Source organism: Pyrus communis, chromosome 12, assembly GCF_041283825.1.
Source record: "Pyrus communis isolate YQ-2024b chromosome 12, ASM4128382v1, whole genome shotgun sequence".
Taxonomy (NCBI): domain Eukaryota; kingdom Viridiplantae; phylum Streptophyta; class Magnoliopsida; order Rosales; family Rosaceae; genus Pyrus; species Pyrus communis.
Genome location: NC_142576.1, coordinates 282341 through 297670, shown reverse-complemented (window position 1 = coordinate 297670; position 15330 = coordinate 282341). Strand labels below are relative to the sequence as shown.

General features: G+C 42.1%; 1 protein-coding gene, 2 long non-coding RNA genes and 1 pseudogene across 3 annotated transcripts; all 4 read left to right on the top strand.

Moving 5' to 3' along the window:
• The first annotated feature begins 27 nt into the window (after nucleotides 1-27).
• Nucleotides 28-2284, top strand: LOC137744760 (protein kri1-like; annotated as a pseudogene).
• A 558-nt stretch (nucleotides 2285-2842) lies between these two features.
• On the top strand, nucleotides 2843-3265 carry LOC137723190 (uncharacterized). The gene has a single exon (XM_088681592.1). It carries the CDS (start codon nucleotides 2843-2845, stop codon nucleotides 3263-3265), a length of 423 nt encoding a protein of 140 aa, XP_088537718.1.
• A 669-nt stretch (nucleotides 3266-3934) lies between these two features.
• Nucleotides 3935-5856, top strand: LOC148692108 (uncharacterized). The gene is made up of 3 exons (XR_015954078.1): nucleotides 3935-4287; nucleotides 4930-4991; nucleotides 5675-5856. It is a non-coding gene; the product is annotated as an uncharacterized LOC148692108 (long non-coding RNA).
• A 4816-nt stretch (nucleotides 5857-10672) lies between these two features.
• LOC148692107 (uncharacterized) lies at nucleotides 10673-11695 on the top strand. Its single transcript, XR_015954340.1, has 2 exons — nucleotides 10673-10830; nucleotides 11514-11695. It is a non-coding gene; the product is annotated as an uncharacterized LOC148692107 (long non-coding RNA).
• Nucleotides 11696-15330: the final 3635 nt, after the last annotated feature.

Genomic DNA, 15330 nt, shown 5'->3' with positions numbered 1-15330 from the left:
CTCCATCTGTAGCAAAAATTTTAAAAATCAGAGACGCGAGTGGAATTTTTAATTTCCGGTCCTAAATTAAACAAATATAAAAAGGGAGTCCGTTTCAGGCAGGAGCAAAGCCAGTCGGGTCGAACGCCCTGAAACCCTGAATACTACTTGGCGGAAGCAATATGGGCGTTCTTCAACTATTTGACGGCGGCAGCGACTCCGAGAACGACTATGTACCGCAGCTCAAAATCAATGAAGATTTCGCTCGCAGTACGAACACAACAAGAAGCGGGAGGAGCTCCAGCGCTATGAGGAAATGAAGAAGCGAGGCCTCGTAGCTGACCCCTCCGATGATTCAGACTCTGAACCGGATTTTGAATCGGACGACGACTACGTCCATGTCACCAATTCCAAGAAGAGAGAATTGGAGTTTTTGGATGGTCTGCTCAAGTTAAAAAAGCAAGACCCTATCTTGAAAAACAAAGATGTTTTGTTTAATTCTGATGGAACCGAAATTATCGGAAACAATGGAGGAGGGGGAGAGGGAGAGGGAAAGGCGACGAATAAGAGGAAGATGTACTTGAAAGATGTTAACGCTAAGCATTTGATCGAGGACGGCCCGGAACTGGCGGAGGAGGATGACAAGAACATTGGTAAAAACAGTAAGGTCTACAACGAAGAACAAGAGCGGATAAGGAGAGAATTCTTACAGGCTGCCGCAGCCGAGGAGGATGATGGTGGTGAGTTTTTGATAGAGAAGAACAAGAATGCTGCGGGGGATGATGATGGTGATAGTGTTGATAATATGAGAAGGCATTAGATGAGTGTTTCCCCGAATCTGATGAAAATGCTGTGTTTCTCAAGAAGTTCTTTAAAGATCAGCTGTGGAAGGAGGATAAGGATCCCGAGCTAAAGGAGGAGGATTTGGAGATGGTGTCTGAGGATGAGATGGAGATCGAAAGGCAGGAGGAGTATGAGCACAGGTTCCAGGAGAATGCAGGTGATCGGATTATGGGGCATTCCAGGCAAGTTGAGGGGTCGGTGAGGAAGAAGGTCAAGGCGAGGAAGGAGCAGAGGAAGAGCAAGGAGGAGAGGATGGAGATTGCAAGGTTGGAGAGGGAGGAGGAGTTGAGGCATTTGAAGAATTTGAAGAAGGAGAATGATGAGAAGGTTAAGAAGATAATGGAGATTGCGGGACTTAAGGAGGGGGAGGTGTCTTCATTTAATCCAAAGGAGTTGGAGAAGGAATTTGATCCACAAGAGTATGATAGGATGATGAAGAAGGCTTTTGGTGAGGAGTATTATCAGGCAGAGGATGCTGACTTAGAGCATTATAGTGATATGGACGAGTATGATGATGAGATTGAGAAACCGGACTTTGATAAGGAGGATGAGTTGCTTGGGCTTCCTAAAGGTTGGGATACTGTTGGGTCTGGTGATGGGTTCTTAGCTGCAAGGGAGAAGGCTTTGAAGCAGAAAAAGGAAAATGTTGGTGACCATGAGGAAGAGGAAGAGGAAGTGGAAGTGGAAGAGGAAGAGGAAGAGGAAGATGAAGATGAAGAGGAAGGAAAAATGAGTGAGGAAGATAAACAAGAGAAAAAGCGTAAATTAGGTTTATTGGAGAGAGCTAAGAAGGAGATGATGGATGAATACTATAAGTTGGATTATGAGGATACAATTGGAGAATTGAAGACCAGATTCAAGTATGCTAAAATAAAACCTAATAGATATGGCTTGGCTACTGCTGAGATATTAGCGATGGATGAAAAGGAGTTGAATCAATATGTGTCTTTAAGGAAGCTTGCCCCTTATACAGAGAAAGAGTGGAAGGTACCAAACAACAAGGAATGGAGATAAAGCAGAAAGCTAAAGAGATTTTCAGACAAGGAAATGTGGGTAATAAAAAGAATCGCAAGAAGCTGAGAATAAGTGAAGCAGCTAAGGGTTCAAGCTTATCAAAGGGTGCCGCAGGGCAATCATCAATGGCTGCCCCGGAACATGGGAAAGAACAAGTAGGGGACTCAAATGGTGATAAAAAAGAATCCAGGAGTGCTAGAAGGAGGCGTCTCCAAGCTGCACAAAAATTACCAGCTTCTAGGCTCATGGCATATGGGGTGGTACCTGTAAAATCTAAGAAAAAGGGAAGTACTGATCTGAACCACTAGTTAAATCAGAGCACTAGACAGGTAATTCTTGCACAAACTTACAACCTTAAGCTTATATCATACAGTGTTTGTTTCTTTGTTTTTTGTTATTGTCTTGCCCCTCTCCCGTTTTTGCATTGTATGTTTCTGTACTGGTTTAATGCTCTGATGTGGTTGCTGGAAATAAATTGTTATTGCCTTGTAGTGTAGGTTAGAATTTAAAACTATACCTAGTGTGTGGAAGCTCTTCGTAGGTCAAAGTCAGTCTTTTTCGGGTAAAATTGGTTGTAGATATACAAGCTGATACTATAATGGGGGGCATGTACTATTGTATGGTTTAGTCATTGGAAGGGAGAACATTGAATGGGTTAGGGCAGTGGAAAGGAGAAATTGTGCAATGGCATGCTGAACTATTGGAAGAAACTTTACTTTTCCATGTTTCCTTCCATGTTTTATGCTTCCATGTTTCATGCTTTGCTTTTTTACTTTTCCATGTTTCCTTCCATGTTTTCTGCTTCCATGTTTCATGCTTTGCTTTTTCTTTCTTTATGTTTTGCTTTCCTTTCTTCCGCTCATTTATATGAGCTTTCCTTGTACTTGGTTTCACACAATACAAATATAGACATTCAAAATTCAATATGGTATCAGAGCAGTGACCCTAACCGGCCTGTCTCTGTGGTGTTCTCTTGAGAGATTTGTGAGCTTCTTGTCCTTCAATCATGGCTGAAGAAAGCTTAGTAAATTTGGAAGGAGACGGCTTTCATGCTACTCCACCATCACCACACTCAGATATTGATATCAACCCAAATCAACGTCTTAGTTCTGTCTTGCTAAATGAGTTTAACTATCTTCCATGGGAGAGAGCAGTTTCTCTTGCTCTGGGAGGACGATCAAAGCTTGGTTATGTTAATGGTGCTATTCCAATGCCTGAGACTACCTCACCGGAGTATGATGCTTGGCTATGCAAAGACCAGTTGGTCATGTCGTGGCTACTCAATTCCATGGATCGTAAGATTGCAGAAATTTTTAGCTATGCTGAATCCTCCATGACTCTTTGGAAAAACCTCAAGGAAATGTATGGAAATCAGAACAATGCGGCTAGAGTGTTTCAGTTAAAGAAGGACATTGCTGGTTTGCAATAGGAAGGGAAGCCATTTGTGCAACATCTTGGAAAGCTGACCACTATGTGGAACGAGCTGAATGTGTATCGACCACACACCATCGACGCTGCTGTGCTAACTAAAAGAGCCGAGGAAGACAAAATATTCCAACTCCTAGCAAGCCTGAGCCCTGAATTCGAAGATCTTCGAAGCCATATCCTCATGAACCCCGACCTGCCTTCTTTTTCAAGTGTGTGTGCCACAATTCAAAGAGAAGAGGTTCGAAGGAAAGTCATAACCTTGGACATGAAGGCAAATATACCAGAAGCTAGGGCTTACTTCTCTAACCAAAAACTTGGTGAGGAGAGAGGCTACAAAGGAAAGAAAACTGGCTTAAAATGTAGCCATTGTGATGCTGGTGGGCACTCAAGAGACCGATGCTGGATTCTTCATCCAGAGTTAAAACCTGTAATAACCCATCCCGGGATTTACGTAAGAAAATGGGTATTTTTGTATTTTCACTAAGTTTGGGGGATACTTTCCTTTTTAAAATTGTTTTTGAGCCTTAATTGGTGAGCCCAAGGGGCCCACCCCCTGTTTTTGTTCCCGGTTCCCGGTTCCCTTTCCCTTCTTTTCTTTTTTTTCTTCTGAAAAGTCTTCTCAGTCTCTCTCTCTCTTTCTTTCTCTCTGTCTTTTTCTCCCTCCCTCCGAGCAGAACACACACACACACACACCCATGCCCACACCTATAGCTCGTTTCTAACCCCGTGGTTGTGTTTTGGACGTCAAACCATGAAGAAACCACCTCAGAGACATTTCCCAGTTTTTCGGCGAACACCGCCCCTTTCGAGGCAATTTCCGGCCAAACCACGGCGAGTTGGCCGGCGTGCAAGGTATCAATCTCTTCGTCTCGCTGAGTACTACAACTTTCCTTTTTGTTTCACCCAATTTCATTGAGTATGGAAGACGTTATGCTCATTTGAATCTTACCCAGTTTTCGGCGGACACCCGTGGCTTCCAGGCTATTTTCCGGCCAACTCCGACCACGATGACGGGAACCAAGGGTATATTTCGATTCCTTACCTTCGGGGCTTCAATTTGGTATATTGAATGACATGTTTTGGTTGAGTTTAGAGCTCCAACGGAGCTTGGGAATTCTCCGGCCGAATTCCGGCCTTCTTCTCCGACGAGAAACCCAGCCCAAGAAACCACCCAGGCCTTCAGGCCGTTTCTTTCCCCCACGGGCCTTAGGCCTGTTTTGGTATTTGGCCCAAAACCCTAACCCTTTCTGTTTTTGTTTTTATTTTTGTTTCATTTTAAAAACCCAAAGGCCTTAGGGCCTTGGTTGCAGCCCAAACCCATTTCCCCTTTTTAATTAGGCCTTGGGCCGTGAGGTTTCAAACCCAAACTCATTTTCCTTCTAACCCAAACCCAACCCACCTAAAACCTAACCCAATTACCCTAACCCCAAAACCCTAAAGCCCAAACCCGTGACCCGTTGACCGTTGACTGGGTCAACGGTCGGTGTTGACCTTTGACTTTGATCGGTCAACGGTCAACGTTGAGTTTGACCGTTGACTTTTTAAGTTTTCGTGCGGGACCCTTCCTAAGCTAATTTCGACGTCCTGAACCCGTTTCCGATGTCCGTTTTCCCAAATTCAATCGTTTGAATAAAGTTTGACTAAATGTACCCTTTATGTGCTTAGGGGCGTTTAATTGTGGCGTTTCCGTCTTCGCTAGTGGCGTGGCTTTTCGACAGCGAAGTACTGTGAGTGGACCCCTTCTAAAAATGCATGTTTTGATAGTAGAAATGCATACATGAAAAGCATGATTTGATGATTATGTTTTATGAACGTTTTACGAGATAACATGCTTACTGAGGCTAGTTTGAATTATTACTATTTTTCTTATAACCCATGTTCTTATAGCATATCTGATGGATGACGATATGATATTTAGAACATGTTTAGAACACCTCTTTATAGTATAGATGATGGATGACTTTATACTATGAAGTTGATTTTCAATATATGTATGTTCACTGGTTTTGTACTTACCTAGTGGTCCCTTCCGCTACGGGACGTAGGGATAGATCCGGTCCGTCCCGGGCGACGGTTTGGTGTTGGCATAGGGCCTGGAGTGTGTTTTCCTCTGACTGTCTGCTCAGAGACGGGGAGCCGGCAAGGGGCCTGAAGTGCATTTTCCTCTGACTGTGTGCTCAGAGACGGGGAGCCGGCATGGGGCCTGAAGTGTTATATTGGACATTCACTAGTGATTATTATTTTATGCGAATGATGATTTGAGACATTGCACGACATGCTAGGTTTCGGAAAACCTATGTTTATCATTATATTTGTGTTTTCATAAAACCTGGGGGTTAGTACGTTGATAACTGTTTTATTATATATATATTAACTTGGTCCACTCATGTTTGTTTTGCGCCCCCTTCAGGACTTAGAATCGAGGCATACAATCCCGACGTCCAGGCACTTCCGCATCGGCATCTTCGAGTCCTCTCGGTGTAGGACCCACTCTTTGGTTTCATTCAATTTTATATTATTTTCTTTTAGTGTTCTAGATTAGTGGTGTGCTCTGAACACGGTCCTTATTTGCATATTCATTATTCTTTTATATTTGTAAGCCTTATTTACCCCTTGTTTTCAGCATTTGCACTCAATAAATGGCTTTCGTCACCCTCGGGTGTCGGCCAGCACGTGCCTACCTTGGTATTCGGGGAATATCGGGGTCGGGGCGTGTCAGATTGGTATCAGAGCGTGGTTTTGTTCAGAGCATACTTAGGACCTTCTGTTACTGTAGTAGTGTGTCTGCCATGACATCATTTGGATGTCATGACTTCCGGATTTAGTGTCATTCGACATAGTTGTGCAAACCTTTCTCTGTTTGAATTGTCATCTTTTGGTTGAAATACAAGAATTCATGTCGGGATTGTGCCTCAGTGCTGATGAAGTGGATTGTTGGATGACTTTCGACATCGGATCGATACTCTACATCGTGCATTCCCTGAGAATTTCGGACATAATTGGATTTACCTAGGAGCGTTGGGAAACGGAAAAAACCCTAAGTGAGTTGAAATTGGAAGATATGAAGCGGTTTTGTACTTTACAATGTGCATTCTCAGGGAATGGCAGGCACAGTTAGTGTTACTTTGAAGCGTTACTTGGAAGCGACGTGTTCTAGAAATCTCAGTTTAAGGGAGTCTGGTCGAGACCAGCTGTAGATACGAAATGGCGATGCCACTCTGCAACATGCGTTCCCTAGGAATTGCGGGCAGAGTCGGCTTTACATCGGAATCTTGGGAAATAGAAAAATCTTGACGGTACGAGCTGGTTGAGATCAACTAGAACCTTGAAACGATGACATCACTCTGCGACATGCGTTCCCTAGGAATGGCGAGCAGAGTTGTATTGCAGTGGCAACTACTTGAAATATTCGAAGTGTGTGTTTGAGAAAGGAAGTAAGCGCTGGTGGTGACGATGATTAGTAAGTGGTAGTTAGCGGGAGCAAATCAATGTTCTCAGGCTCATTACCACTGAAGAAACTTGTGTGAATCGGTAGAACAAATATTCGATGATTGTTCTATCAGTAACCTCATTTCTTACCTCAACGGCGAAGTCAATTCCTTAACCTTTGATCGTTAGCTCTACACCAAATTCTTCGGGCGTTGACTTCATTTAAATTAGATAATTTCTTAAGTGACTCTTCGGTAGCAGACGCTATTCCCACCAATTTTCCACTAGGAGTTGCAATTCTTTTTCTTGTTGTAGTTGGTTTTAGTTGATGAAGACCCATACTTGTTTGGATAAACAAACTTCTTGAACTTCACCTGGGGTTGGCACTAGACGGTAAGTCCTAGCACCTTGTCCACATATTTTCGGTGGAGGTGAACTTAGCCTCTTGCGTGTAGCCCAACTGACTAGTGCCCTTATCCGCTAACTGTTCAGCTTTGTAACTTTTCAATGTAATGGCTTGAGACTTCTATATTCATCATTGTACGAAGATCGAGCTTTACTTTGAACTTCTCTGGACTCATTGAGCTTTGGTTTGCTCAAGGGCATCACTTTGGGTTAGCCAATCGTGTCATTGCATGCTTATGCAGACTGCTTTGTATGTCTTCGTCATTCTGTTGGTTCAGAGGTTCTATGTTTAATTTTTGAACCTTGAAACAGCTTTCACAAAGTTTTATGAATTTCGAAATGTCTTTGGCCTCATCAAATTTTATTAACAATTCTTGACTATTTTTGAGCTTATACCTATTTCCTTTTTGGCTAAGAAACCAGTCAACCTTATCGTGTTGATTAACCAAATAATCATAAACAGTGATTTCTATTTTTGCATCTTTACCTTCTTTCGCTCGTTTGTTCTTGGCATGATTTCTCACTCATCCAGATATCTTGTACTATAGTTTTAATAAACTTGTTTTGATCCTCAAATTCTTGAGTGTTCTTTTAGCCTTCTCTACATGGTTTCTCGCTCAATCAGTGACGAATTCACGATCGATTAATTCGGCGGAAGTATGCGCCCAATTCTTATCTTTTCAGACAGAAAGGTTGGGAGCATAATCTTTTCACAAGCTTACCCTACTTACCAGAAAGAGTTCCACGTGGGTGTGAGGTTGAAGTCGTCTTATGGTAGGAGGTTGGTGAAGATTGTGGTGCAGGTGAGTAGTAGATTGCATCATTATCTTCATGCTGAATTGAATGGTCACCACTCATTATCTTGCTACAATTCATAACCATCATATTGTACTTTGGTAGACCTTTTCGATGATGTGATGTGTTCGCCTCAATGCAGCTTTCCATTACTTGGCACCAGGATCCTTCAGTTTGTGAGCACTTGAACGTGATGTTTATGCGATCTTTTAGTAAGAGTTGGATGAAGGTTTGAGTACAGAAGGTCAGCGGATTGTATCATCATCTTACTATAATTCATAGGCATCACATCGGTTCTTTTCCAATGTTATGTGTCATCTCAACTCATCTTTTCACTGTTTCACTTCAAGACTTTTTTGTTGTGAGTACATGGTTATTGAAACACTTCTAGCAGATCTGTTTAGTGCACTTTGGGTTGGCACCCCAGCACGGTCGAGGCGAGAATCGGAAAATCTTTGCACTTTTCTTGAAAGGTGTGTACTCTCTTTTGTTTTTAGGTTGATCACTTGAGAGTCCTTCTTTCTATCAACGTTGACCTTGTTTTACTAGAAATATGCAACTAAGCAAAAATTGGAGAGGTGGTTTGAGCACTACAATGATTTCCAAGAGATACTGCTTGTTGGGAAAGGTGACTTTTCGTTTTCTGCTTGCTTGGCTTGAGCTTTTGGGTCTACTAGTAACATGGTAGCCACTTCCTTTGAATCCCAAGGTACAGTTTTCAAATGGGTTCTTTGTTGGCAAAACAATGGAGTAGTTGGTCACATTTGGAAGAATTGAGGAGGTTAGAATGCTTGATACTGGATAGAGTTTTATGACGACACTTTCTGTCTTGTTCGGTTTGAGTACGCCATTTTTGCGACATGGTACGAGAGTTTTCTATTGGCAATACTGGTTAGCAGAGGAGTATTGGGAACTAGTATTCGAAAGATTGAATTTACGACGCGTGAAATTGTGCACCCTCAACAAATTACTGCTTGCTTATCGAGACAACAAATGTGTGATCGATATCACGGGCGGTCGACTGTGGTATTGAAAACTTATTCGTTGGATTTGTTAAGCAAGTGGGCAGGAAGATTCGCCTTCAGCAGTTGGTACGGATTTGCTATTGTTAAGACTTGACCTAGAGACGGATCCTTTCTCGGAGTACGTGACGTTCGTATGCTTAGGCGAGACCCACTCTCATTTTTCAGTTTTGATTTTCAGTGTAAGTATTTTAACTTCCTTTTCTTTAATTATTTGTTTTCGACGTTACAAATGTTTTGGGGGAAGTATTTCCATTTTCAGTTTTAAGTTAAGTGCAAGTTTTCGACCTATATGTTAGTACATATCTATTTTGACTATTTTGACGCTATAGTATTTTGCGTACTTATTTTTGAACTTACATTTATATATGTTTTCGACTTTATATCTTATTAAAGTATATTTCTACTTTTACACTAATGGGGAAGAAAGTAAGAGCTTGGAGGCATGATAGAGGATTTGGCAAACCGCTCGCGACGGTGTGGCATATTCTCTCTGATGCACCCACTCTAACTTGAATTCTCTTTATACATATATTTTTCTTCCTATTTTCAAGTATTTCGGTTTAAGTGGTGATTTTAAATTTCGGGACGAAATTCTTTTAAGGGGGGTAGATTGTAATAACCCGTCCCGGGATTTACGTAAGAAAATGGGTATTTTTGTATTTTCACTAAGTTTGGGGGATACTTTCCTTTTTAAAATTGTTTTTGAGCCTTAATTGGTGAGCCCAAGGGGCCCACCCCCTGTTTTTGTTCCCGGTTCCCTTTCCCTTTCCCTTCTTTTCTTTTTTTTCTTCTGAAAAGTCTTCTTAGTCTCTCTTCTCTCTTTCTTTCTCTCTGTCTTTTTCTCCCTCCCTCCGAGCAGAACACACACACACACACACCCATGCCCACACCTATAGCTCGTTTCTAACCCCGTGGTTGTGTTTTGGACGTCAAACCATGAAGAAACCACCTCAGAGACATTTCCCAGTTTTTCGGCGAACACCGCCCCTTTCGAGGCAATTTCCGGCCAAACCACGGCGAGTTGGCCGGCGTGCAAGGTATCAATCTCTTCGTCTCGCTGAGTACTACAACTTTCCTTTTTGTTTCACCCAATTTCAATGAGTATGGAAGACGTTATGCTCATTTGAATCTTACCCAGTTTCCGGCGGACACCCGTGGCTTCCAGGCTATTTTCCGGCCAACTCCGACCACGATGACGAGAACCAAGGGTATATTTCGATTCCTTACCTTCGGGGCTTCAATTTGGTATATTGAATGACATGTTTTGGTTGAGTTTAGAGCTCCAACGAAGCTTGGGAATTCTCCGGCCGAATTCCGGCCTTCTTCTCCGGCGGGAAACCCAGCCCAAGAAACCACCCAGGCCTTCAGGCCGTTTCTTTCCCCCACGGGCCTTAGGCCTGTTTTGGTATTTGGCCCAAAACCCTAACCCTTTCTGTTTTTGTTTTTATTTTTGTTTCATTTTAAAAACCCAAAGGCCTTAGGGCCTTGGTTGCAGCCCAAACCCATTTCCCCTTTTTAATTAGGCCTTGGGCCGTGAGGTTTCAAACCCAAACTCATTTTCCTTCTAGCCCAAACCCAACCCACCTAAAACCTAACCCAATTACCCTAACCCCAAAACCCTAAAGCCCAAACCCGTGACCCGTTGACCGTTGACTGGGTCAACGGTCGGCGTTGACCTTTGACTTTGATCGGTCAACGGTCAACGTTGAGTTTGACCGTTGACTTTTTAAGTTTTCGTGCGGGACCCTTCCTAAGCTAATTTCGACGTCCTGAACCCGTTTCCGATGTCCGTTTTCCCAAATTCAATCGTTTGAATAAAGTTTGACTAAATGTACCCTTTATGTGCTTAGGGGCGTTTAATTGTGGCGTTTCCGTCTTCGCTAGTGGCGTGGCTTTTCGACAGCGAAGTACTGTGAGTGGACCCCTTCTAAAAATGCATGTTTTGATAGTAGAAATGCATACATGAAAAGCATGATTTGATGATTATGTTTTATGAACGTTTTACGAGATAACATGCTTACTGAGGCTAGTTTGAATTATTACTATTTTTCTTATAACCCATGTTCTTATAGCATATCTGATGGATGACGATATGATATTTAGAACATGTTTAGAACACCTCTTTATAGTATAGATGATGGATGACTTTATACTATGAAGTTGATTTTCAATATATGTATGTTCACTGGTTTTGTACTTACCTAGTGGTCCCTTCCGCTACGGGACGTAGGGATAGATCCGGTCCGTCCCGGGCGACGGTTTGGTGTTGGCATAGGGCCTGGAGTGTGTTTTCCTCTGACTGTCTGCTCAGAGACGGGGAGCCGGCAAGGGGCCTGAAGTGCATTTTCCTCTGACTGTGTGCTCAGAGACGGGGAGCCGGCATGGGGCCTGAAGTGTTATATTGGACATTCACTAGTGATTATTATTTTATGCGAATGATGATTTGAGACATTGCACGACATGCTAGGTTTCGGAAAACCTATGTTTATCATTATATTTGTGTTTTCATAAAACCTGGGGGTTAGTACGTTGATAACTGTTTTATTATATATATATTAACTTGGTCCACTCATGTTTGTTTTGCGCCCCCTTCAGGACTTAGAATCGAGGCATACAATCCCGACGTCCAGGCACTTCCGCATCGGCATCTTCGAGTCCTCTCGGTGTAGGACCCACTCTTTGGTTTCATTCAATTTTATATTATTTTCTTTTAGTGTTCTAGATTAGTGGTGTGCTCTGAACACGGTCCTTATTTGCATATTCATTATTCTTTTATATTTGTAAGCCTTATTTACCCCTTGTTTTCAGCATTTGCACTCAATAAATGGCTTTCGTCACCCTCGGGTGTCGGCCAGCACGTGCCTACCTTGGTATTCGGGGAATATCGGGGTCGGGGCGTGTCAAAACCAAAGTTTCCTAGGGATAACAAAGGTGTCTCGAAAGGCTCGCACAACCCTTCTTACAAGGCAAATCATGTTGCCACAACTTCTTCTGATGGAGCACTGAAGTTCACCACTAATCCAGCTGCACTGATCAACGAGTTTGCTATGTTTCTTCACAAGAAACAAGGTCTTGGAGATAGTGAAGGACCACTAAATCAGTGTGACAACAATCAAACTGCACTACTAAGACAGTTTGCTGGCTTCCTGGCTGGAAATGAAGGCGTGGTACAAAGGGACATCCCAGGTATCTTACACTCCTTCTCAACTGCTCTTAGCATTGGTAATGTGCATGATTATTGGATTATAGATTCTGGAGCCACTGATCATATGACTAACAAGTCTACAAACTTGCATAAATTTGAAAAATTTTCTATTCCATCCCAAATGTCAGTTGCCAATGGAAAAAATGCTATGGTTGTGGGAAAAGGAAAAATACATTTGATCTCAAGTGATGTCGAGTCTGAGGTTCTTTATGTTCCCTCATTCCCTTTTCAACTTTTATCTGTTAGCAAGATCACAAACTCATTAAATTGTCTTGCCATTTTCTCTCTCAAAAATGTGATCTTTCAGGATGTAGTCACCAAGAAGACGATTGGTGAAGGATTTTTCTTAAATGGTCTCTACTATCTTTCCAAGCATATTCAAGTTCCCAAGGTTTTTCAAGTCACTTCAAGCTTAGCTCAAGAACAACAACTTTGGCACCAACGTCTAGCACATCCTTATGAAAATGTTCTATCCACCTTGTTCCCAAATATGTGCAAAGTTACAAGTCCTTGTGATGTTTGTCATTTTTCTAAGTTTACTAGATTACCATTTACTTCCTCTTTGTCTAGGGCTAGTAACCCTTTTGAAATTGTGCATTCCGATGTTTGGGGACCAACTATAGAGTCTTTTGATGGATACAAATATTTTGTAACTTTTGTGGATGATTTCACAAGGATTACTTGGTTGTATCTTTTGAAATTTAAAAGTGAAGTGATGGAAGTTTTTCAAGATTTTCATAGACTTGTGGCCACCCAATTTGCTTCAAAAATTCATATTTTACGATCAGATAACGACACAGAATATATGTCTCATAACATGTCACACTACTTGAGCACGCATGGTATATTACACCAAACAAGCTGTGTTGGAACACCTCAACAAAATGGGGTGGCCGAGAGGAAGAATAGAGATCTACTTGAGAAGACTAGAGCTCTTATGTTTCACATGAATGTGCTTAAGAAGTTTTGGTCTCAAGGAGTCCTTACTGCGGCATATCTCATCAATAGATTGCCTAGTAAAGTGTTGAATTTTAAATCACCTTATGAGGTCTTGAAAAATAGAAAGATCAACTTTTCCCATTTGAGAGTCTTTGGGTGTACATGCTTTGTTCACATTCAAACTCAAAATTGTGACAAGCTAGACCCAAGGGCTGCCAAATGTGTATTTCTAGGTTATTCATCTACCCAAAAAGGTTACAAGTGCTATAATTCAACAACTAGAAAAATGGTTGTTTCAAGGGATGTTAAATTTGAAGAACATGTTCCTTACTTCTCACAATCATTGGATTACTCTAGACAGGGGGAGCATTTGATGGACTTATTTCCTTTTCCATATCCAAACGGAGAAGATGCAACATGCACTCCTAGTGATCATGTGCCGGATGATGTTAACCTTCACTCGGTGGAACATCTTGAAGATGAAAACCCTTCCTCATCAGAGATTCACACTGCACCCTCCAGTGATCCTTCCAACCATGATGTTGTTCAAATACCTGTAGTTCAATCTCCTACAGTTCGTCGCAATCCTGCACGAGAGAGGAAACTTCCATCCAAGTTGCATGATTATGTGACCTACACTGCCAGGTATCCCGTGACTGATGTTATTGATTATAGCAAAGTCTCATCTTCTTTTGCTACATTCCTAAGTGCCATTAATGAAGCTCGAGAACCTCAAAGTTTTCAAGAAGCCAATCTTTACAGTGAGTGGAGAAATGCTATGGCAGAGGAGCTTCAAGCCCTCCATGAAAATAACACATGGACTATAGTGAAACTTCCAAAAGGAAAGAAGGCAGTGGGGAGTCGTTGGGTGTACAAAATTAAGTTTTATTCAGATGGCACAATCGAAAGGAATAAGGCTCGCTTGGTTGCTCCAGGTTTTACACAAACCTATGGCGTCGATTATAAAGAGACATTTGCTCCGGTGGCAAAAATGAACACTGTTAGAGTATTGTTGTCGGTTGCAATTAACAATGCATGGCCTCTCTTTCAAATGGATGTTAAAAATGCTTTCCTGCATGGTGAACTTGAAGAAGAGGTTTACATGAAGCTACCCCCAGGTCATCCTCAATCAAACAATCCAGAAATGGTGTGCAAACTCCATAAATCCATTTATGGTCTCAAGCAAAGTCCACGTGCATGGTATGCCAAGCTCAGTCATGTTCTGGAAAGGGTTTTTGTCGAAGTATTGCGGATTCTTCCCTATTTGTTCGTTCCAGCTTAGTGGGTAAACTAGTTGTGCTCATTTATGTTGATGATCTAATTGTGACAGGTGATAATATGTTAGAGATTAATGCTCTTAAACAAAATCTCAACAACAAGTTTGCTATCAAGGATCTTGGCACTCTCAAATACTTTCTGGGCATCGAGATGGCGCACTCTCACAAGGGTTTCTTCCTCAACCAACGCAAGTATGTCATGGATCTTCTTCACGAAGCAAAAATGACAGATTGCAAGCCTGCTCGTACCCCCTTGGATAGCAACTTGAAGCTAAAAACTCACAGTGATCCAGTTCCCAATTTAAGTTACTATCAAAGAATGGTTGGCAAACTCATTTATCTGACTATCACACGTCCTGATATATCATATGTTGTCAGCATTGTTAGCCAGTTTATGCACTCTCCAAGCATGGATCATTTGAAGATTGTTCATCGTGTGCTACATTATCTTAAGGGTTCCATTGGTAGAGGAATTCTTATGCGCAACTATAGTCACACTCAGATCTCAGGCTATACCGATGCTGACTGGGCAGGCAATTCTCTCGATCGCAAGTCTACCACTGGGTTTTGTACGTTTGTGGGAGGCAACCTAGTTACCTGGAAAAGCAAGAAACAAAGTGTTGTTGCACGCTCTAGTGCAGAGGCAGAGTATCGTGCTATGGCGTCCACTGCTTGTGAACTTATTTGGCTCAAAAGCCTTCTGTTGACTTTAGGTTTTCCTCATCAACAACCCATGTCCCTACACTGTGATAATCAGGCCGCGATGCACATTGCATCGAATCCTGTATTCCATGAGCGAACTAAACATATTGAAGTTGATTGTCACTACGTCAGAAATCAAGTTCAGTCCAAGGTGATCGACACTCACTACACGCGCAGTCATGATCAACTTGCGGATATTTTCACAAAAGGATTACCCTCTGCTGATTTTCAACGTCTTTTGTTCAAGCTTGGATCAATTAATCCCTTTGATCCAGCTTGAGGGGGAGTA